Source organism: Gallus gallus, chromosome 7 (genome assembly GCF_016699485.2).
Source record: "Gallus gallus isolate bGalGal1 chromosome 7, bGalGal1.mat.broiler.GRCg7b, whole genome shotgun sequence".
In the NCBI taxonomy this organism is placed as follows: Eukaryota; Metazoa; Chordata; class Aves; order Galliformes; family Phasianidae; genus Gallus; species Gallus gallus.
This window is the reverse complement of record NC_052538.1, coordinates 34,691,393-34,714,154: the sequence shown is the minus strand read 5'-3', so window position 1 is coordinate 34,714,154 and position 22,762 is coordinate 34,691,393. Positions and strand designations below refer to the sequence as shown.

General features: G+C 49.0%; 1 protein-coding gene across 6 annotated transcripts; it reads left to right on the top strand.

Annotated features, from left to right (window-relative positions):
- Positions 1-424: 424 nt before the first annotated feature.
- Positions 425-5,607, top strand: RBM43 (RNA binding motif protein 43). 6 transcript variants are annotated; one of them, XM_046944177.1, is made up of 6 exons: positions 425-506; positions 1,001-1,167; positions 1,236-1,288; positions 2,470-2,668; positions 3,159-3,253; positions 3,334-5,607. In XM_046944177.1, the coding sequence occupies exons 2-6, from the start codon at positions 1,092-1,094 to the stop codon at positions 4,069-4,071; spliced, it is 1,161 nt and encodes a 386-aa protein (XP_046800133.1). In that variant the 5' UTR covers positions 425-506; positions 1,001-1,091; the 3' UTR covers positions 4,072-5,607. The 6 variants fall into 6 exon arrangements, with proteins under 6 accessions (XP_046800133.1, XP_004943089.2, XP_046800134.1 ...); XM_004943032.5 differs by lacking the exon at positions 1,236-1,288 and having other exon boundaries at positions 1,001-1,094; XM_046944178.1 differs by lacking the exon at positions 1,236-1,288 and having other exon boundaries at positions 425-554; positions 1,001-1,094.
- Positions 5,608-22,762: the final 17,155 nt, after the last annotated feature.

Genomic DNA, 22,762 nt, shown 5'->3' with positions numbered 1-22,762 from the left:
GGATATTAGGAGGAAGTTTTTCCCCCAGAGGGTGGTGACGCACTGAACAGGTTGCCCAAGGAGGCTGTGGATGCCCCATCCCTGCAGGCATTCAAGGCCAGGCTGGATGTGGCTCTGGGCAGCCTGGTCTGCTGGTTGGCGACCCTGCACATAGCAGGGGGTTGGAACTGGATGAACATTGTGGGCCTTTTCAACCCAGGCCATCCTATGAGTCTACAGTTCTATGATCCTTTTTAACAACTGATTGACAACAGTAATCTTAAAGTTAAAAGCAACGCGGGTCAAACACGGAAGGGAACTTCTGTGGTGGAAGCGCTCGAGAGAGGCGGAGATGTGGCACTGAGGGACAGGGGTGGGCAGGCAGTGCTGGTAGGCGGACAGCGGGACCATAGGCGATGTTAGACGTCCTTCCAACGTTACGCACACGGAAGGGAATACACACACACGCACGGAGCTGTGGGCGGTTGGAGCGCGGTCCGCGGGGCTGCAGCTCCGCTCGGCGTTCGGTGCGCGTAACGGCACGGAGCATCGCCCGGCTGCGGGAGCGGGGAACGGCAAGGAGCGGGGGGTGGTGCGGGTTGGTGCCTTCCCCGAACAGTCCCACGGCGTCGGTCGGATAGGAGAGGAAAGGGGGAAAAGCTGGGTTTAGCATGCTGGCACCTTCAACCCTGCCTCACTGGTGAACGGTGAGAAGCACAGCCTGAGCGGGACGGAAAGCGTTACCGTTGTGCCGTGGTCTCCCTGAGTGGGAGGAGCGAGAAGGCACGGGGCTTAAAAGCTCAAAATCGAGAGAGATTTGAACATAGCTGCCGAGGTACGTGCAGCGTTCCGCTCCTCTCGGCGCTGAGCTCAGCGCTTCCACCTTACAGCCACGCGGAACCCTCCGCTCCGCCCGTGCGCCCCCCAAGCCGTGCCCTCCCTCTGCTCCCGGCGTCCCCCACCAGCCCCGCGGGCCCCGTGTCCGGCCTGGCCCTCAAATTTCGCTTTCGTTTCCCTCCAGCCGGGCCCAACGATCGGCAGCCGAGACGCAGGCGGTGCTCCAGGGGCTGCTCCCCCGCCCCTCACCCCCCGGGCCGCCGCGCAGCGACGCCATGGCAAGTGTGGGGCGCGGGGGGCGTAACATGGCGGCGGTGCCGCGGTCTCCGACCGCCGCGGGAGGGTCGGGTGCGCTGTGCCTATGGGCACCGCCCAGAGCCCGCGGACGTGCCCCGTTCGTGCTGCTGGAACAGCGGTACCGCTGGAACAATCACTTCGGGCCATCGGAGCTCCCGCCCGGCTCTCCGTTTGGGTGGGTGGCAGAGGCAGGCCTGGTGCTCCCGTGGGCTTCTGCCTCCTCTTCCCCTCAGGAGAGCTGCGGCGCCGCTCTGTGTGGATCCGGGCAGAACGCGCGCGTCCTGCGGGCTCAGTGAGCGCCCGGTGACCCCAGAGCTTCACACAGCACGGGGCCAGGAGAGCCCTCGTCAGAGAAGCATGGAGGATGTGAGCCCAGGAGAGAAGCCTGAAGAAGGCAGACTGAAGGACAGTCCTTGCGTGGTCGCTCCAGAGCTAGCGACAGCTCGTTGCCATAAACACTTCCCATGCAAACAGGATCACAGAATGGCTTGGGTTGGAAGGCACCCCAAGGATCATCAGGTCCCAGCCCCCTGCCACAGGCAGGGTTGCCAACTGCTAGATCAACAAACGTGCTGAATTGTTTCCTTCCCTTCATTGCAAGCCAACAAACCATTGCAAAATCTCCTCAGAGTCCCATCGTTTATGGTGTTTTTCCATATTTTCACTGAGATAATACTGTTTATTTTTGTGTAGCAGGAATGGAAAGAAAAGATGCTTTCCCTAACAAGGCATAGATGCAAATCCTGTTTAGGATGGGTTTCATGTTTGCAGCAATGGGAGGTCTGGCTCTGATGAAAATCATGTGTGTAGTTACTTTATGCACTGCAGGTCTCAGATGGCCGGGATTATGTTCCTCCGATTTAACAAGGTTGTCCTCTGAGTGAATGGGGAGAGCTGAGTCAGAGCACAACCCTCGGTCCCGGCTCTTGTGAATTTAACAAGTAAGGACTGTCTGAAGCTGACCTTGACACTCTGAAAAGAGAGTCCTTGTTGAACAGTACATGCAATTAACATTTTCCATTTCCTTCAAATCTTGAATATTAGAGCAAACAATCGTACCAGCATAACACTGGGCCTTTCATTGGGAAGCTGTTAAATTTAGTTCTAATCTTTACTGCTTTAACAAAAGAGGATACCGAGGGTATGTAAGTGACACTTTTTTTACCGCATAGTAATGTGAAGGTGCCTGAAGGAATCTGGCATTCGTTGAAACCAGAATCTGATAAAGCAGTCTTAGTTATCTATGAAAGGAATGTGCTGTCTGAACAAAAGGGAGCCAGTTCAGCAGCCGTGGTGGCTCTGGGTAACCTCTATGCAGGTCACTGTGTTTACAGCATGCCATTTCTCTCTGCGCAGGACATGGGACAGGCTGCTAAATCAGCAAGGACCGTTGTCATCTCTGGTGTTCCAGATGGAGTTCTGAACGATGATGTCATGAGCGACATTCTGGTGATTCATTTCCAAAAGGCAAAGAATAACGGTGGAGATGTGGAAGAAGTGAAGTATCCAACAACGGAAAAAGGAGTTGCATATATAACTTTTGAAGATCAAGAAGGTATTCCCACTACTATACCGTAGGAATAGTTCTCCCAGGAATTAGCCTTAGAGCGTTTACTCTAAAACAAGTGATTCTAAATTGCTTACTGGTATTAGGATTTTATGTGTCTGGGAGACCAACACCTCTATTTTAGTCAGAGTTGTAGGATTTTCCTTCTGTTCAGTGAAGAAAAGACTCTGAAGAGACTTTGCACAAACTTTTGTCTGTTTCTAGAAACAAACTTAAGCACTGCATAACATGATCTTTGTAGTCAGGCCTTTGGGAGCAAATCTCTGACAATTAATGTTCTAAGGAGACAGGCTTCTGTCTCTCTGAACCATTTCGACTAATGCAAATATATTGGGCAAGAGAATTGGATCACCTGTGTGTATGTATGGAAATTTTAGGGAAAGCATCAAGAGGGAAACACTCACACAATGTTGCACTGTCAGACTGGCAATAACACATTATCCTACTGCCAAACAAGTGAATCTGGCTTTCTCTTTAGTTGTAGGGAGTGTTCTACAGAAGAATGAGCATCGACTAGAAGACAGGAGGCTGCCCAGATACTATCCTCTGAAAGTAACTGCTTACTGTGAAAATGTAAGTTCATCTTAGTTTATCTAGCTGTGCTTCCTTAGCTATGTTAACCATTACCTAACTTCTCTAATTCGCAATTCTAGGTCTTCAGCTCTGTCACAGCTGTCCTCGATATGTCTGTTTTCAAATATAAATTTGTTTTGGAGGATCTAATACAAGAACTTAAAAAGAAGAGCACAGCTTTGAGCTTTGGTTCTTTACAATCCAACGGGCATATTTCTGTTCAAGGGTCATTTCCAGCAATGAAATGGCTAAGAGACTTCCTGTTACTAAAAGCAAAATCCCTCTCAGAGGACAAAAATGAAGAAAGTAAGTCCCATCAGAGACCAAAGAAGAGGCTGCAGAGACACAGACTCACCAGAGAGATGAATAATTTTGTTCATGATGCTGAAGGGGAAAAGCAAGTGGTTGTTCTTGACACAGATGTATATCACTATATGAAGTGCTTCTTTTCCAAGGAGCTCCTCGCAAACACCGATGTTGTGATTTCTGACGTCACTGATGGTGATATAACTACCCTACATCTTCAGAGAGGCAGAAGCAGGCCTGATGCTGGACAAGTATTAAGAGTCAAGGAGAAAATTGAAAATCAGTCTATAAAACTTCATAAAAGTTTACGTAAAGAAAGGATCAACTTTGAGAGGTGCATCAGAGATAAGAAGAAATACAGATCGGTGTGTGAAAGTGTAAAATCCCGCTTCCCTAATGTTTTGTTTATTCCTTGTGATACTCATATTGATTTGATAGGAAGTTCTTCTGCAGTTTTTGAATTTAAACGAGAAGTGAACAAAAAGATGCAGGGCCTGTTTCAAAACAGGTAGAAAGATAACATTCATGTCTGTTGAACATTGCGCTTCTCATAAGCTGTTCTGGTGCAACCTTTGTACCTCTATGCCACTTCAGATCTGCTTCATTGCTCCTACACACAGTCTGGGAATGCTGCACATGGGGATGAAAAGCCCATTCCTCCCCAGATACCAAATTGAGTTCAGTCCAAGAAACAAATGATCTTTGTATCCTGGTGAGCTTCAGGATGGAAGAAATGAAGCCTCTTCTGTCCAGATAGAGACACATCCTTCCTTTCATTTGCTGCATTCTGGCCACATGCACTCTGTCTTGCTGTCATGCAGCTTATGATGTGAAAAGAAGAATTTTTGAAGATTCTTCATTAGCATAAGAAATAGTAACTGTAAAGCTGGATGAACCAACCTGGTATGAAGTGCTGCACAGAAGTTCAGGTGTTTCTTTGTGCAAGGAGATGACCACTGAAGATAGGACTGGTGGCCTGCTGCTGCTGCCTTTATCTGCGGAGGAAAGTTCTTGTTGAGATGCACAAAGGTAGACCTTTGGTACTTGAGAAGGTGGAACGCTTGTTAAATCTGTAGGCTTGTCATGTCCTGAAAAAGGCCTTACAAGCTGGCACCAGAAGTTCCTGAGAGAAGAAACCGAGTTTGTCTTTATAGGAGCAATAGCAGGTTTTTTTCCAGTAGTAACAGCAGCTGCAGCATCCCTGGACAGCATGTTATTTAGACATGGAAGTATGTCCATAATTTTGCTGTAAAAATCTTGGCACATTTAAACTTTTAAACCAGATCCTATTTATACAGTTCTTAGGCCCAATGTGGGAATAGAGTAGTTTTTCTGATCTAAGACATCTCGTGGTGCAGATACAGCAGATAGGAGCAGTCCTTTTTTTCTGTGTAAAACTGATAAGTTAATGCAGTAACTAGTTGTACCTGAGAACAGAAACACCTTTATCCTATTCATACTTTCCAGTTGTGTTTTCCAGAACATGTCAGAGACTGTGGAGATTTCTGCCACCTCCTGTAAGGACGGGACAGCCTGATGAAGACTTAGTCACTGTTAATTACTTTCTGAATTGAATGCCTTAGAACACTAAATATCTCTTTTGTTAGCAGCTGTACACATTTTCAGTTTTTGATAGGTCAAGGTATGAATATAGTTGTAAAAAACATTTTTAAGTATATTGTTTAGGCTTACCTGCTTGTGTCTGCCTTGCCCTTTGCTTTCATTTCTAGGGTTAGGTGCCTGGAGTTAAAACTGAGTGCTCACTACAGAATTCCATCTCATTCACTGAAACTGGGGCTCAGGGCACTCCATAGGAACATGACAGATAAGAGTGTGTGATTTAAAGTTGAACCTTTTCCATGGAGATCCATTATGAGTCCAGATGCACATCCTTCTGTGATCTTTTTAGAAAGCCAAGTTGAAAGTGTGTTTTGTGATTTCAGAATGTTCAGAAATACGTTGCTGAGACTTACAGACCATTAGTTCTTTTACATGCAAAGTCTTATGAAATTGAATTTATGATCCTATTAAAGAAACGAGTTTCAAAATGCTTTGTGTTCTTTCAGCAACTCCTAGACTTTTAGTTGGAAGCTCATCATGCTTAAGGCATTTTCTTGTCGTGACTGATTACCCACTGCAGTTATGCCAATGAAAGATAAAAGTCGTTAAACTAGTACCAGTGCTGTGTTTTAAAATACACTGTCAAAGTGGGAGGATGATGAGCTGAAGTGATGTGCTGAGCTGGGAGGGAGGAGTGTTTAAAGGCTTCTATCTATGCCAGGTTCCTCTGTAGCAGTAGTACATGCAGAGGCTGGAGGGGGGCAGGGCAGAGCGCCCAGAGCCAGATCTGGTAGGGCCCCTCCTGCTCCCTGCTGACCAAACCTTGGCCTTCTTCAGTGCTCCCCACAGTGCTTAAGCAAGGATGAGAAGTTTTTTAACCTCGTAAAGGAGAAAATCCTCCATGAAGGATAGACCTGTAATGAAATTAGTGCACTTTTCTAATATCTCTATTGATCTTTCCTTCTCCTTTCTGCAGGGTCTCAGTGTTCTTTTTATTGGTTTGTATAGTTGGAGTTTCCTATGCACTTGCAGAAGTGCTTAGGGCTCATAAACCAGCAGCACTGATGTCAGTCAGAATACTGGCAGGTCAGGAACGGGCTGAACTACATCCATTGAGTCGACTTTGACAGCAGCACTGGTAGAGGTACGGCTCACTTCTTGTCTGGCTTTTAGGTTTATTGCTGTTTTACAGCAGTTGTCACAGCTCCTCTTCATATTCACATGTCCATCATCCCATTGTGACCTGAGCATTCGGGCTGCCAGGTGCCACCAGCACTGCCTTGTTTCCTGGGCTCTCCCATCTGCTGCCTCTGGTCCCATACCTGGATGTCATTTCTCTAGAGAAACAGAGCTTCGCACCTGTTATTGTGTGCTTACACTAAACAGAAAATTGGGATGTGAGTCCATTGTGGATTAGCACATACCATCTATTGGTATGCTCCTGGATCTCCGGGGCTGCTATTTCAGGTGGCTTTTGCAGCAGCACTGCCTGGGAACACCTCGCTTTTCTCATCTCTGATGGTTCCTTGTGGCCCAGCAAGGGCAGGGCTCAAAGCAAGCGTCCCACACAGGGTCAGTGCTGGTAGCCAAGGGGCTGTGGTATGTGCCGTGACTGCCTGAGATGCACTTTTACATGTAACCCCACAGAGCAGCCTTCTTTTTCAGCAGGTAAAAACAGCTGTGGTCAACCAGGGTAGACCCGTGCTTGTTGTAAGATATAAACAGCATTTCAGGAGAATAACCTCGTAAGTGAAACATGTATTCCTTCCTTCCTTCATGACGCAGTTGCTGTGGAAAACAATAGATGTTCAGCAAAAGAAAGAAAGTCTGATCGTATCCTTTGTGTGGACACATAAACAAATACAGCAAAGCAGATGGGTGTTAGGTCTGGTAAGAGACTTCCCAGCTCTTATTCTCACAGTTACTTTATATGGCAAGCAAAGCACTGCTATAACTATTGAGCTCCACTCGAAAAAGGCATTTCATATTTGTGTATGTTGGAAAATATCTGGGAAAGCATATTAGATGCAATTCCTAGATCTAAACCATCAGTGCTGACTCAGTATTCTCAGCACCAGATTTGCACTTTTAATTTGAAAAGAGAATTCACTCCTGGGGCCTCAGCAAAATATTTGTCCTTATTGCTGTGCCGACGCTTGCTGCCCTTAACCAGATGGGGATACGTAACAGTTCACAGAGTAAAAACTACAACGCCTAACTGTGTCTGAAGGCACCGTTCCCACTGACATTAAGACAAAGCCTTAACAATAAAATATAATAAAATAAAATAAAGTAAAATAATCAGCCACAACCACCAGCAGAATCAGCCCTGTTCCTGGCAGGGCAGCACCGCGCTGTGGCCAATGGGTAACCACCTTTTTCTTTTGTCTGGAAACCTGAGTGCTAGAGAGAGGATTTGACATCCCTTAGCAGGAAAATATTATACAATTTGGTGGAAAAGCAATCTCATTGCTGGCCTGAGGGGGTGGGGGAGGTGGATGGAGGAGGAATGATTTACTGGAGTGCTTTTGCCATCGCTGATGCAAAGCTCTGGTGTGGCCAAGGGAGGACAAAGCCTCTTTTACTCCCCATTGTACCTGCACATCTAATAATGCAGTGTAAAAGGTGCCTGCAAAGCCTGTGGGAAGGGGGTTGGTTGATATGTTGGAAGATATTTCTTGCAGGTATAATTGTTGTCATCCAATCTGCCGTGGCAATGTTTGAATTGCATTGAAACTTCTGTGCATTTGTTCCAAAAAAAAAAAAAGAAAGAAACCAACACCTACTACAAAAGACCTGTCATGTCTCTTGAAAGGCTGCAATGCCAGAAAGACATTTTCTTAAGGAAGAAGCACTGCTCTAGGGAGACATCATATTAAATACATATATATAGGTAGGAAAATCCAACAGTGTTACTAGCAAATAACTGATTCTTCAAGGCAATGATCAGCCTCGTCCATCTCCATACGGGCACCCCGGAGACCCAGAAGCTGACACTTGTGATGAAAGCATGCGATGGCCATCAGCCAGCGGCGAGCTGGGGTGGTTGGTGAGTCAGCGTGGGGTGGATGGGGATGCACTCCCACCGGGACAGGGGGAGATGAGCTCGGCACTCTGTGCATCCGGAGGCGCTGAGGCTCTCACTTGGCTCCGATCTGGCCCTCAGGAAGCTCCCACAAGCAAACACACACGTTCCTGTTTTGTTGAACATCTTGTGCAAGAGAGGAAAGCAGCTGCCAAGCAGGGCCAAGATAGCACTGAAAAAATGCCTTCTCTGTTGCTCAGCCTCTCCGTGGTGACTCTGTCCATCGCATTCAGAGAGGCTGATGGGTGTTTACAGGATACGTGGCTTCTCTCCGAGCTATCACTGCTGCCTGCTTGGCTGTGCACAGGAAAACGTCTACGAGGGTGGCCCAATGGCATTCAAAATATCTCATTGTTTGGCGTTTGGGTTTTTACCCTTCAATCTGCCACAGATGCTGACGAAAGGACCTTTTCCATCCCTCTCTTTAGTCAACACTGCACAGCAACTTGGAGCTGCTGGAGCCCCGTCTGGTTGTACTTACTTTTTCCCTTGCAGGACGTCCGCTGGAAAACAAGTCTCTTTCTGCTTTGCCTTGCACAGCTTTCCTTCGTCTCCTGACACCCATTAATGACCTTCAGAAAAACATCTCAGAGTAACTGAGTGAAGGAGTACTGTCTCTAATGGCAGCAGCTGCCGCTGGATTTAAGCCATTTTTCAGGTGGATTCCCCTCCCGTCACTGCTACTGCCTATTTAATGGCCGTAGTACAGAGCAGGACCAGCCAGGCTGAGTGCTTTACCCGAATAAAATGCAGTATGAGATACTGGAAAAACAAAGTTCTACTCTCTTTGTGCAGCTCAGGGATGGAGAAACCATCTCAGTTTTGCCGTAGAAATACAACATGAGGGTGTGGTGCGAGAAGAAGTCTGACAAGTCCTTTCCATAGGTGGTGATGCAGCATATCTGGAGGGGATGGGGTCAGCGGGGGCGGCCAGATGGGCAACAAAGGATGCCATGGGAAGGGGCAACCCAGTGCAGCCCGGTACCCACATGGCCCTGCTGGTGCTGGGGGTGGCACTGCAGCCATTGGGCAGCACTGGTGCACATCTACGTGCCCAACTTGCACTTCAGACATGCTATAAAAAAGCAGCCCTTCATTTTGGTGTGGGTACCCACAAATCTCTCCCAGCGGTACAGTAAAGTAACCTCTCTCTTTGGCATTGCATGCAGCCATGCCCTGCGTGCTGGGACTCTGCAGAAATCCATCTCTTTTAGCACCGTCTGGAGCTTCTCTTTATGAGCAGATTGCTCTTGCACGGATACAGCCAGTTCTTAACAACTGGAAAACTGTAATGCACACAGTAAACACCACCGAGAGCTCTTTTCCCCCCTCTAAGTTATATGAACACTTCCCCCACCAGCTGGGGGGTTTGGCATTTCTCTCGGGCACGCTTTACATCTTCCAAACTTTCTGAATAACGCGTTGAGAGACTTAAGCATCTGCACTGCCAAACGAAATGAGAGAAGAAACGGCTCTGCGGGCTCATTAATGCCTGGCACTGACAGGCCTGGAGGGGCTGTGGGTGTATTTACATAGGGCAGAGACAGGCCTGCGGGGACGAGCTCTGCTATTTACATAGGGAAGAGGGCTTCCTCTGGGGGGGCTCATTTAGATGCAAGCGGCACAGGAGCTGACAGCAGCCTTCATTCCATACAGCTCTATCTGTGCTTCCAGAAACGGGCCTGAAAATGCGGTGCTTCGTGCTGCGTTTGGAGCTGGTTTGCTCAGGCAGGTGGGTGATGCCTCTGCTGGCAGAGCATCCACGGCCTTCCTTACTGTGCATGGCGTCCAGGTGAGCAGCACTGATGGCAAATTGCAGACTGCCCTGGGTTCTGGCTGCTCCCTGTTGGCTCCGGTGCCTGTCTCGCAGCTTTGGTGCTTCTCCTGGTCTTGCTCATGATGCACAACCAGCATCATAGGTGATAGTGTGCAAAATAGCCCCTGTGCCTCCTGTTTGCACACAGTGCTTGCTGTGATCACGGACCAGTTAACGCATCTGCTTGCCTAGCAGCCCTGTGCTCACAGAGATAACACAGCACCCTGGCTGGTCCCTTCCAGCTCTCGAGCAGGCATCCTGGATAGACAACCACAGCTGAAGCGTAATTTAGTTCCCTGACCATTCCAGGTGCCTGGAGCCTGTGGTTGCCTCTGTATCTGATACAGACCCTTCCAATCAGCTGTGTGTGCTCCTGCAGGGGCAAACGCTGCATGCTGAGAGCAGCACTGAGCTAAAATGCTAAAAACAAGCGTGCCAGAAGCTTTGCAGCGAGCTGCACCTGGCTGCCTTGACACCTCTGTCTGAGCTGATTGCATCTCAGATCCTCAGCTTCATGCCAGCTGACATTTCTGCTGCTGCCTCTGCACCAGCCAGTCCCATCCATCACCCTCCCAGCTTTGCTCAGCCAATGCAAGCAGCAGTAAATAAAGAATTCCCTGGGTCACAGTGCTAAAGAGTTAAGAAAGCGCTGTGCTCTCCCCCAGGGGAGAGCCTATCGCAACTTGTAAACACTTGCTATCTGTTTCCAGGTGGTAATTAAAATAGCCACCCCCACCAAGCCGGGATTACATCAAGAGGCTGACAATTTCCTGCAGAAAACAGCTGTGTTTCCACTAATGAGCCTCGAGATCAGCAGAACCCAGCAGCTGCCTGCAGTTGTGGGTGCAGCTCTGGCATCTGAGGCCCTGGGACCGTTGGGTGGTTGGTGCTGCTGTTTCTCAGAGGTTTTTGTTTCTGTGCTGATGTTATCCCAGCTTGCACAAGTCTGCTCATCCAGCTGTGAGATTTCTCCTTTGCAAATGCTCACTGAGGGCAGCAGCTCAGTTAGGTGCTGTGGAATTGGCTCTGTCTGGAGAGGGCGAATGAGGGCACGTTAACCACAGAGGGAGGGGGGGAGGCACAGCCATTGTGTTTCTGAGTTTCTGGAATGAGTGCATTTTTTGTCTCACGTGCTTTGCTGAAACATCCGTTTTTGCAGGAAGAATGAATTTGCGTTCACTTCATGTGGCACACTCACGTTTCTGCAAGTAATGGCCGGAGTCGTTAAGGATCCCCAACCCCACCCCCCCCCCCATGCCCACTGCCCACGTCCCTCAGTGCCACATCCCCACGGCTCTGGGACACCCCCAGGGATGGTGACCCCCCACTCCCTGTGCAGCTGTGCCACTGCCTGACTGCTCTTTGCAGAAGGAATGGTTCCTAATAGCCAAAGTCCTAAGGTCCTGCTCATCCCAGCCTGTTACCACCAGCCTGTGTGTGGAGTGTGATCCCACACCGCATGTGCTGCGGGATGGGCAGCACAAAAGGGTGTGCTTACATTGCAACTGTTGTGTTTTATTGTTCCTCAAGTTTTATGTTGAGGGGTTGGGTTTTCTTTACAACACGTTCATGTTTTCCTCTGCAGCGCTTACCTGCCGCGTGGAAGCCGTTAACCTCAGCCAGATGCTTGGCAGTGATGTGGCCATTAATGCTCACCCTGAGATCGTTACCATGTTAATGAATCAGGGGACGTGTGTGCCTGGGTAAGCAGAGACACTGCTCAGTACAAAGGTGGGAACTGATGTTTCCCAGGAGCTCTGCAAGCCCCCAGCACTACTGCAGTCCACCTCTAGCACTGTATGGTCATGCCCATCTCCCTCTTTGGGTTGGGATTGCCAAAACATGAGCAAGAATCATAGGGTATAGGTGGCACAGCATCCTGCGGGTGTACAAAGCCACTGCCACACCGCTGTGCCATTTGTAGGCTGTCTAAGCCAGCCCAAACGTTTTACAGGCCTCATGCTTTCAGCTGGCTTTGCATATTTATTTTTATGTGGGTTTTAATAGACTAAGTGAGGTTTTCTTCCTCCCTGCAATCGCTCCCTGATGGGAACCTTATGATGTGCTGCTGGACGTTTCTTGCTCGAAAGCCTCGGGTAGGAAATGGGGGATTGCCAGAGCTTCCTGCATGGCATTTGGGTCCGTCTTTGAGATGGGCCAAAAGAGCCGAGGTCGCAGCCAGGCCCTGCTGGGGGAGATGAGGACCCGATGCTGCAGGTCATAGGAGCACATGGGTCCCCCCCTAGGGCAAAGTTGAGGGAAGAGAAAGGGAGATGTGGGAGATGCCTTCAAGAACCAAGAGCCCATTTAATTTCAAACATAATGACTTTCTGCAGCCCCAGTTCTGTCGTTCTGAGGTACATTAGCTGCCTGCATTTCAGACTGCTGTAAGGATGTGGTCGGGTACCAGACTGTCAGATATGAAAGCTTAATAAGTGACATGCTTTACATTTTTGGTGCAATCGAACATAAAAGCTTCCACTCGGTTAAAATTACCAGAGGTAATTTCGACACAGCTGTCAAGTCATTTTCCTAGAAATTGAAGTTTTTCCTAATGTGCTTTTACTGAGATGGAGGGAAATCATTTCTGATGCAATTGCTCTGCGTGCAGGTATTACTGGAGAGAGGTGCAGCTCAATGTTATGCTGAGAAGGCATTTCTGGGGCTGCACGGTGCTGGAGGTGATCCCTGCCTCAAATCTGGGTGGCAGCCCAGGGCTGAGCCCCCCTGCACCTCCAGGTACAGAGGATGGAACGGGGCTGGGAGGAGTGGCTGCTGCCCCAGGAGGTTGTGCTGCCCCTGAGGGAGACCTGGGCGGGCTGAGAGTTGGGTGAGCAACACAGTGGGGTCAACAAGGGCAAGTGTAGCATCCTGCATCTGGGGGGTAACAACCATATGCATCAGTACAGGCTGGGGGCTCAGCTGCTGGAAAGGAGCTCTGCGGAGAGTGAAGGTTAGAGAAGACCTCTGGGATCCCCCATGCCCACTGCCCACGTCCCTCAGTGCCACATCCCCACGGCTCTGGGACACCCCCAGGGATGGTGATCCCCCACTCCCTGGGCAGCTGTGCCACTGCCTGACTGCTCTTTGGAGAAGGAATTGTTCCTCATACCCAATCACACTGGGGGGAACACAGGCACTACTGCTCTGCCTGGGCTTCACCCATAGCTTGCCAACCGTTGGCCAGGCCAGGAGCTGCAGGAGGGCCTCACACCCCCCCAGAACTCCCACTTCTATCCCCTGAGTGCTCCACTTTGTTTGGGCCCACTGTCTCCCCTCATTGCACGTTCCCTGCCTGCAGATGGACCGCTTTATGGGCTGGCTGAGCCCATTGCCCACAGCCAGGATGAAATCACTGCTTTTTTATTTCTTCATTACAGGGCCGTAACCAGCTCTTAGGGCAAATGGAGTGTTTTTCTCCAAATCGTTGTAAACATTAACGCAGTGCACTTTAAAAGCAAGAGAGAAGAGTGAGAAAGCACCAACCTCTGTGCCTGTTGCAGAAAGGTCCTACCCCAGCGCTGCACCTCGATCCCTTTATGGGGCCTCCGAGCAGAAAGGTTACAGCAGAAAACTGTTCAAATTACAATGTTTGCACACCACTGGGAGCAAGAAAGTCAAAGCCTGGGTATGCTCTGACCTGCAGTTAGGAGATGGAAGAAAAGGGAGGACAAGCCTTGGATCACATCCAATGGCATTGCCTGTGACGGATGCATCTCAGGATGGGAATAGATTCATTTTGGGGGATTTTTAGTTTTCTTTTTTCTTTCATTTAGCTGAACTAAGTGATGCTCCAGTACTTGGGGACCGGTCAGCCGGCACCAGGCAGCGGTTCTGTTTCAGACCTCACTTTTATGACCTCAGTGCCTTCATTTGCCCCAATTCCCTCTGCTTTCTGGGAGAAGGCGGCCGCCCATCACCCAAAGAGCCCTTTGTGACCGCAGTGATGCGACGACCACAGCTGTGCTGCCTGGCACATCAGCCTGGAGCCGTCATCGTTTGGTCGGACCGAGCCCCAGACCTCTCAGTAGAATGGCCTCCACTGTGTTTTCCTGAAATTTGATATCCTAATTAAGGCTTTCCTCCACTTAACAAGGAGGAATGTATATCACAAGCTTGCTGAGGCCACTGCCGAATGGCTCAAGCTCGGTGTGATGGGTGAAATGCCATCCCTGCCGCTGCATGGGGCGTGAATGATGTGGTCCCTAACAAAGCAGCCAGCCCAGTGCAGAGCGGTCTCTCTGGGAGGCCGTTTCCACAGCAAGGACACCTGCACTTTTCTGCTTCTCCCCTTAGCAAGGGTGGGGAGAGGGCAGTGAGGAAGGAGGAGGGACAGACAGCAGTGCAGGCTCTGCACACGCAGAGCCCCCAGCATGGATATCTTTAGGGTTAGGCCTGATGCGTGCAGGAGCGTTTGCATCTCACCAGGGCTTTGATCCAGCTGTAATTCTGACTTTGCTCTTGAGGTTTGAACGCTGCATACAAAGCAGTGAGTTAAGATGTGACTTAGGGCAGTTTTTTCCCTTTTTTGAAAGGAAGGAGGCAGCAGAATCTCCCCACGCAGAGCACAGCGCTGCCCCACGCGTGCAGCCTCCACCTGACCTCCTGCGGGTAAATGCAACCTAGCTATTACGCTCCTCTCCTGGCTGCCAGATATAGGAACATCTCCTGTCAGATGGATAATTCCTGGGATTTTTACAGTTTGACACATAAATGACATAGCTGAGGATTCGCAGCTTCCAATTCTGTTCTACGCTCTGCCTTTTTTTCTGCCTTTTTTTTATAGCATGTTTCTCCTGCGGCTGAGAAAATCCCACCAGGCAAGTGATGGAATCTACACTACCAACGTCCTAAGAGTGCACACAGCATAATCCTGCTCCGCTTTACTTCGGGAGGACCGTTTCCCATTTTGGTTAAGGAGAAGTTCATAAACACCGATGGGAGAGGTACAACAAGAGGGTGAATGTAGAACTCCTGTGTATCTAAGATGGGAAGAATGACTCAAACTAAAGAAGAGCCCATGGGAAATGCAAATGAAAGGTCTTGAGAGGGTGGGAGAGGTCCTGTACGCGGGCTCTGAATTAACTGAGATAAAGAGTGCGTTATGCAAAAAGCAGAAGATAAAAGAGCTCTTGAGAATGTATTTAAGGTTTGGGGTGTATAGGAAGTCAACTTGAATGATTTCTTTTAGAGAGAGATGCAGAAATGGGAAGCGTTTCAAATGCAGTTTGAGATCAGAAGTGCTGAGAATTCCAAATGCAGCTAAAGAAAAAGATCTTTAAGTCTCTGATTGGGGGAAACCTTTGAGGTGATGCGAAACTTCAGCATCATTCAGAGGAAGGGGTGCTTGGGGAAGGCGTAGGAAATGGAAGGGGAAAGGAGAGGTGAAAGGAATGGGAAAACAGCAAGGAAGAGGTGGCAGGAAGAGACGGAGCGGAGGACCACCCTAACGAGATTACAGGGGATTAGACAATTGAGCAGAAACCTCGTTAATTGGGTGCTGACCTCTGAGCTGAGGCTGTCAGGGTGAAGCAGGAGGCGAGGCAGTGACGCCCGGTTGGGACGGGGGCAGGAGGGCAGGGTGGGCACCAGCCCATGGATTGCATCCTTAGAGGTTCTTTGCTGTTCTTTGGCTCTCCCTGAGCCCCGGCTCCCAGCACAGCAGTCGGTTACAGCAGCACGTTGGGGTGAAGCGTGTAGAAGAACATATACAGGGATGTTTGGACACCAGAATGTCCCCAGGTTGTTCACTTAGAAACCAGTGGTGTACGAAATCAAACTGTCAGTGTGGATGGGCAGCTTGTATGTGGGTGAGATGCACCCGTGAGGTCCGGAATATTTCCTGCTATCCCTTTCCATCATGGTAGGAGGCAGAAGCCTCCCATTTCCTTGGGTCAGCTCCTTTTTCCTTCACCCTCACGCTTCTCGCAGCAGCACCAGAGGGTGCTGTGTGCCATCGCTCAGTGCAGTGCCAAGGGTTTGCTACACCGAGAGCACCATACCTTCTTGACGCGACAGAAATTAAACTGCTCATTTGCTTAAAAAAGTATAGCAGCTGCAGAGCATGTTCATCAGCCTTTGCACTGCAAATTGAATTTTTAGCATGCGGCGGAGAAAAGACACCCTGTGTGGAGCAATCCTGTGCAGGCAGCAGGGGGACTATGGCTGCGTTAATAGATTTTTACCCTCTCTGTATTTTCTAATTGCAGAAAACACGACTGCGTTGAGTGATATGGACTCCTGTTGAAGTCATTATTGATACAGTGCCCCAAAGGTTTGGAGGAACTGATTCAGTGGGTGGTGCTGGGAGAAGAAGGCCCAGGTCTCAGCAGGAGATCCCACCACTCCCACCCCAACCTGCCCCACATGCCAGGCAGCAGAGAGCCATTCATCACAAGCGTCCGTGCAATAATGGAATGGATGTATGGTGTTTGCAGTACCAAGTAACTCATTGTTAAGAATTTGCACGTGATACGGACAAAGCCGTTGCTATCCTGGAGGTGAAGCCTTTCTGGGAAACATTAGCTTGTTTTCAGGAGATCTGCTGCAAGTGAGGAAATGGGGGCTCTGTGCATAGTGGATATGCTGGGAGTTGTGCTGGGCACGGAGATGGACCTCAGAGCATATAATGGAAACTCTCTGCCCGTGTGGAAATCTGATTTTGCCAGGAGAACCCAGCAGTTTGGAAAGCAGAGGTGCTGGGGAGGCTCAGCAGCATGCTTTTGTGTGACACGGGATAAGAAACACATGTGAGGCTGGAGGAGAGGATTAATGCATGCATACGAGCTACTGTAGGAGAACAGCAATTACTGGAAAATTACATTTTCCAGGAGACTAAAGTAATCTTTTTACCCACATTGCAAACATACTGTAAATGTGCTTTGAAATATTATGACTTCAAAAAGTGCATTTTAAAAGTAAAAAACCCATGGCACCGGGAGTGCCTCCTTCATGTTTTTGCACATCCATCACTGCATAACCAACGGCGGCAGCCAGGGGACACGATTGCTGCTTCAGTGCAGGAAATGGAAACCAGAAGGGGACGGGCTGGGCTGGGAGGCTGAGGACAGGGCGACAGGCAGGTGTCCCCCCCCGGTGTTTATTCCCCTTTCCTCTTACTGTTGGGTGGAGGAGTGAAGAACAGGGAACCAAAATGACACTTTTCCACCCAAAGCTTTTCTGCTTATAGGGCTGAGTGTATTTTGCTCCTCCTGTAGTACTCTTATCAATGATTTTTATTAATTAAGCTGAAGCGGAGTTCGCGTGGTGTCTGGTGAGCAGAGGTCACCCGGGTCTCTGTCCCCACATCCCAACCACTCCCATTGCCAACAGGACCTTGCAGGCACTGCAGTGCAAGTGAGCAATAGGCAGCCTGCCCGCAGCCCAGTTTTGGCACAAAATCTGCGATTTGGGTGAAATGCAGTGCATTGCCCATCCTGCTGCATAGCACTGATGCTGCCCAAGGTGTCCCCATGCCCCGTTCCCAAGGCTCAGCAGTGCCCGAGCAGCGGTGGCACTGGAGGAGGTTGGGGCATGCTGCCCTCTGTGGTTCTGCATGGTGTGTTGGCTGCCCTTGCTCCAGCTGAGCCGTAAATTGATTTAAGGGTAAGCTGTAAGGGTAGGCTTTATGGGAAGGAATGTGCGAGCTGTTAAAGGGCTTTGGGGGATATAAACCAGAGCAAAACTGAAGCTCTTGGCTGCTGAGAGCAGGGCTTGCCGCAAGGGTACTGCTCCCCATGAACATGATACGCTGAGCAGAACCATTCCCGAGTTAGAGGATACAGCAAAGGGAAACGCTGAGCAAATCACCCTGCAAAAAACTACTAATCCTTATGTGCTGGAGGAATGCAAACCATTCCTGTGAATATTTGGGAGTGCTGGTTGCATGGGCACGGTTTTGCTGTGTTTGGGGCCCATCTGCAAATGAAGCGGTGCGAGGTCAGAGCCTGAGACCCTCCCAACACAGCTGGATGGCTCTGCATTGGATCAATAGTTAGGGAATTTTCAGCAAAGCAGAGCAGCAACCTGTCCTGCAAGTGGAAGACTTGGAAAAACAGGAATCTGTAACGTCTGTCTGTGTTTTCAGTGCAATTTGTACATTTCCATGAGGCTGATGGTTGCAGTTCTGATTTGCTCACCCTCCTCACACCTTGCCCGTGTGACTCTGGGGGAAGTGCCCATCCTGCCCCTCTTAGGCGGCCACAAACATCTCATTAATAATAATTAAGAAAGTGTCCCCCCAAGGATGGCTCCTGGCACTTCTCCTGCGCACCCCAGGGCCGTGCTGGTTGATGGGAGCCCTGTGGATGTCTGCAGCCACCTGTGTGCTATTGGGACTGCTGTGCCTCCCCCAGCCCCTGCTGCGCGGCACACAGATCCCGCTCTTCATTTAGCATAGTCTAATTAATGTGAGAATAATTTGCAGAGGAGGAACTCACTGCTGTGCCGGGGGGGAGGGGGAGAGCATGGCACTGCCTTTGGTGCACGTGAAAGCTTCTCGGGGAGCTGGGGAAGCTCCGGCTTAAATCACTGCTGAGTTTTTGCAAAGCACTCTGCTCGGAGGGTCCCAGATCTGTATATAATGTTTAAATATTAATTGGGAAACAGCCGGCAGCGCAGGTGTTCTTCCTCCTCTCCCTTCCCATGCCTCCCTCGTGGGGCTGCTCTCCTCCGACTCACCGAGTATTTCCGACAGCATTCGGCTGCACGCAGTCAGCTGGGAGGGCTGCAGGACGTGCGTCTGAGCACAAAGGAAATGTGCAAAGGTAGGGACAGGGAAGAGCTTGCTCTGAGCTCCGGTGTGGCTCCTGAGCCCTCTGCACTGTGCCTGCGAATGCTCTCAGTGACCCAGGTGTGCAAAAATGGGAACATCCTGGCTGCACCTAACAGAGCTGCTTGTCTGGATAAAGTAATCACAGTTCCACTGATCAGAACCAGCATGATTATAATTGTATAGCATTGGAGAACAATTGAATGGCTTGGATTGGAAAGGACCTTGAAGATCATAAAACTGTGGAGAGGTTGGATTGGAAGGATTCTTAAAGATCACAGAACCGTGGAATGGTTGGGTTGGAAGGACCTTAAAGATCATAGAACTGTAGGATGGTTGGGTTGGAAGGGACCTCAAAGATGCTCACCTTAAATATCGGGGTGATGCTCTGTGGGTGCGTGGTAGAGGAGTCATGCATCGATCTGACACTGATGAAAAGGGCCATCACCTATGTGGAGTATCAGTATATCCACCCATAAATTGTTAACTGAATATCAATATATCAACGCACAAACTGTCAGCAACACTTGCATGGGCAATTACTGCAGGGCAGAGCCCACGTACCACTGCAGAGTGGATTCCCACTCTGCCTGAACCCGGCCCCAGTGCTTGGGCTCAGCATCCCATTTCACCCCGTCCAGGGTCACCGTTGGCCCCAACCTCCTGCAGGAAGAAGCAGCATCCCTGGGGGAGCAGCCCTGTGGCTCCAGCACACGGTGAGTAGTGCTTCCCATTTGGCTTTGAAGAAGAAGGAGGCAAGATTCCCTCCTTAGGATGAAAGAATTGCCATCAAATAGTTTAAGATTTGTTTTGATCACTGACTGTTTTGACAGTGTTAATTGTTTTCCACTTTCTTTTCCCTGAAATCTCAATCAGCTGCAAACCCCTTTCTGCAGGAGCTGCTTCAACACTGGGAAAGCCGCATGCGCTCCCCTCCGGGCTGATATCTGAGCGTGCTTGGAGCAAGGCTGCACTGGGAGGGATGGATTCCAGATGTTCGCGTGTCACGTGGGAGCGGTTGGTTTTACAAGCAAGAGAGTTCCCTGAGTATCTGATTTTGGCAGCGATCTCCACTTTTGTCTAAAGAGAAACTGCACAGGAAGTTAGAAAGCACGAGACAAGCGGTATTCTTGGGTCCTGTGCTTTTCCCATGTTTGACAAGCTCTGGCCCTGCATGTGGCCATCCAGGAGCAAGTTAGAATCATAGAATCATAGAATCATTAAGGCTGGAGAAGACTTCTAAGATCCCCAAATCCCAGTCCCAGCCCACCCCCGCATGCCCACTGCCCACGTCCCTCAGTGCCACATCTCCACAGCTCTGGGACACCCCTAGGGATGATGACCCCCACTCCCTGGCAGCTGTGCCACTGCCTGACTGCTCTTTGGAGAAGGAATTGTTCCTCATATCCAACCTGAACCCAGCTTGAGTTAGAGCCAGCTGGTGCCCAGCCCACACCATTGCTTCCCTGGAGCCCATCAGCTGCTGCAAGCAGTCAGCGGTGTGGACAAAACAAAGCAGCAGGAGCTTGCTTCATAGAAATGGGGCTTGTAGCCCTGAAGGGGCCCTCGTGAGAAATGCACGTTAACCAAGCAATTCTTCTCTCTGCATTTATGTAACGTTAGCTGTAATATGAGACATTAAAAAAAAATCAATTATTTGACAAAGAAATAAACCTAGGAGAATAATGTTTGCTCAATATATCACTTCCTTGAATGAAATTCACTTTGCCAGGGCCAAGGCATTAAAAATACATTAAAATATTTCAATATAAATAGAATGAGTGGGTTTTACATTCTTCCCAAACCGCAAATTCGTAACTTCATTTGCATAGGAACTTCTGAGTTCTTTGATCACTATTGTAACTGAGCGTACATAAAAGGAGTGTGCAGAAAATAAATGCAGAAAAGTAGAACTGTGGAAAAGAAAAATGTCAACTGTGGATAACAGAAACTAGAGACAGTGCAGCAATGCACAGGTCAGGGCTGACTGCTCTTCACAGCATGGTTCTGGATGTTGTGCAGCACTGTCCTGATGTTGTGTAGGCTTCGAGCTCTTGGCTGTGTCACGCTCCCAGGACAGCCCCAGGTAAATGGAGTGTGGAGAAACTGCACTGTAGAGCAGCTTTGGGCAAGGCTGATTCTGGCTGCTGGGCTGTTTGCATGCACTGTAGGGTAATGTCAGTGGTGTAAATGCTGCACAGCTGGGATTGAAAACGTCTCACGTATGGAAACGTGAGTGATGATTGGCAGCATTGGCAGAACAGAAAAATAAACCTTCTGGTTCCTCATTTGTGGGAAGATGGGCCAGATCTGCTCTTTGGATTCCTGTACCTGCATTGGGTATGAACAGGAGCAGCAGTTTTTTGTTGGAGAGGAATGGGTCTTGCACAGAGATGTCTTCTGTGTAATTCCTTCAAAGGCAAAAGAGTTTCTCAACCACATCCTTTGCTGGTGAAGATCACCAAACCTTTTGTAAATGGTGTGTGCTGGTGAGGTGCAGCCTCTGAGCATCCCTGCTGCTCCATCCGCCCCTCTGAGTTACGTGAAGACTATAAAATGCAGCCACTATTCTCTACACTGCATTTGATTTGCATTCTATGAATGTATTGTAAAAACTGCTGTATGGGAATAGAGTTATGCTCAGAAATGGCACGCCTGGGACCCAGGATGGCAGGTGTATGGAAGGGGAGTGACTGTGCCAGAGTGGGACCCCTTGCCAACCCATGTCGCTGTGCAGCACCTTCCATTGCGGTATCACCTCCGTCATGGTAGCATCTTCCACCATGATAGCACCTTCCATCGTGGTAGCATGTCCATCGTGGTAGCATCTTCCATCATGATAGCACCTTCCGTCCTGGTAGCGCCTTCCATCATGAGAGCACCTTCCATCTTGGTGTTGGCGAATATCAGGAGTCCAAGAGCACAACGATGCAAGTATAATATAAGACAAGTCAGGCAAAGGCTTTTTTAACTATGGCTGCAGTTAGAGAATATTTGGGCAGAATTCCTTCCTCTGCCTTCCATCATGGCAGCACCTTCCATCATGATAGAGCAGCTTCCCTAAGCAACGTGGGCAGAGGCAGCCAGTAATACAGACGTGTACCACCCCAAAGCAAGGTAAGCTTGGGAGAAAGATGCTTTCAGACACAGCATTCTCTCTGACTTTATCTTCTAGTACATACGTTTTATTCCAAAATAAAAAGGATTTATTCAACCTGAAAATTGTATCTGTGCTTGTATTGCCTGTGATGGCCTTAAGGGAATAAGTACAGTTAGGAGGTGAGGGCGGGAGACAAAATGAAGTGTGCGTGTAAAAAATAGGTAAAACAATGAATAACATAGGGGATGTCAACTTGATTTTTAGAGATTGTTGTAATGTCTCTGTCCCAGGATATTTGGGGAATGGGAAGACAAAGTGAGAAACATGCTTTGGGGTATTTTTCCTGTCACCCTGTTAAAGGAACTGATTTATGACAGACACTTGAACTAGATGGGGCTGGTTTTATTTTGTGTTTGATAAAGTGTGGCATTTTAGATATCGGAAGGGGATAAGACAGATAAGGAAAATCTCAGGCTTCTTTTTCTTTTTCTTTTCTAAATGTGTTAGAGTAAGAGAGAATTATGTGAACTGGGAAGCAAAGTAATTAAAGTGAGCAGAAGAAGGATCTTTCTTTAGAGTAAAACCCAGTAATTTGAAGACTAACACACCATCTGATGCTGTTAGGAAGGAGTGCTCAGCACATACTCATGTAAATTACTAGAATATCATGTACCTTGGTAAGCAGCTAAAGAATGGATAGCATGCTCCGTGCATTACAATACAAATCTACATATATATCTAGGTATATCATGGAATCATAGAGTCACAGAATGGCCTGGGTTGAAAAGGCCCACAGTGCTCATCCAGTTCCAACCCCCTGCTATGTGCAGGGTCGCCAACCAGCAGCCCAGGCTGCCCAGAGCCACATCCAG

Coding starts and splice junctions, on each gene's coding strand:
- RBM43 (XM_046944177.1), top strand. CDS start 1,092: ATGGCAAGTGTGGGGCGCGGGGGGCGTAACATGGCGGCGGTGCCGCGG. Junction 1,168..1,235: donor CGCCGCGGGAGGGTCGGGTG/CGCTGTGCCTAT, acceptor GAACAGCGGTAC/CGCTGGAACAATCACTTCGG. Junction 1,289..2,469: donor CCGCCCGGCTCTCCGTTTGG/GTGGGTGGCAGA, acceptor CTCTCTGCGCAG/GACATGGGACAGGCTGCTAA.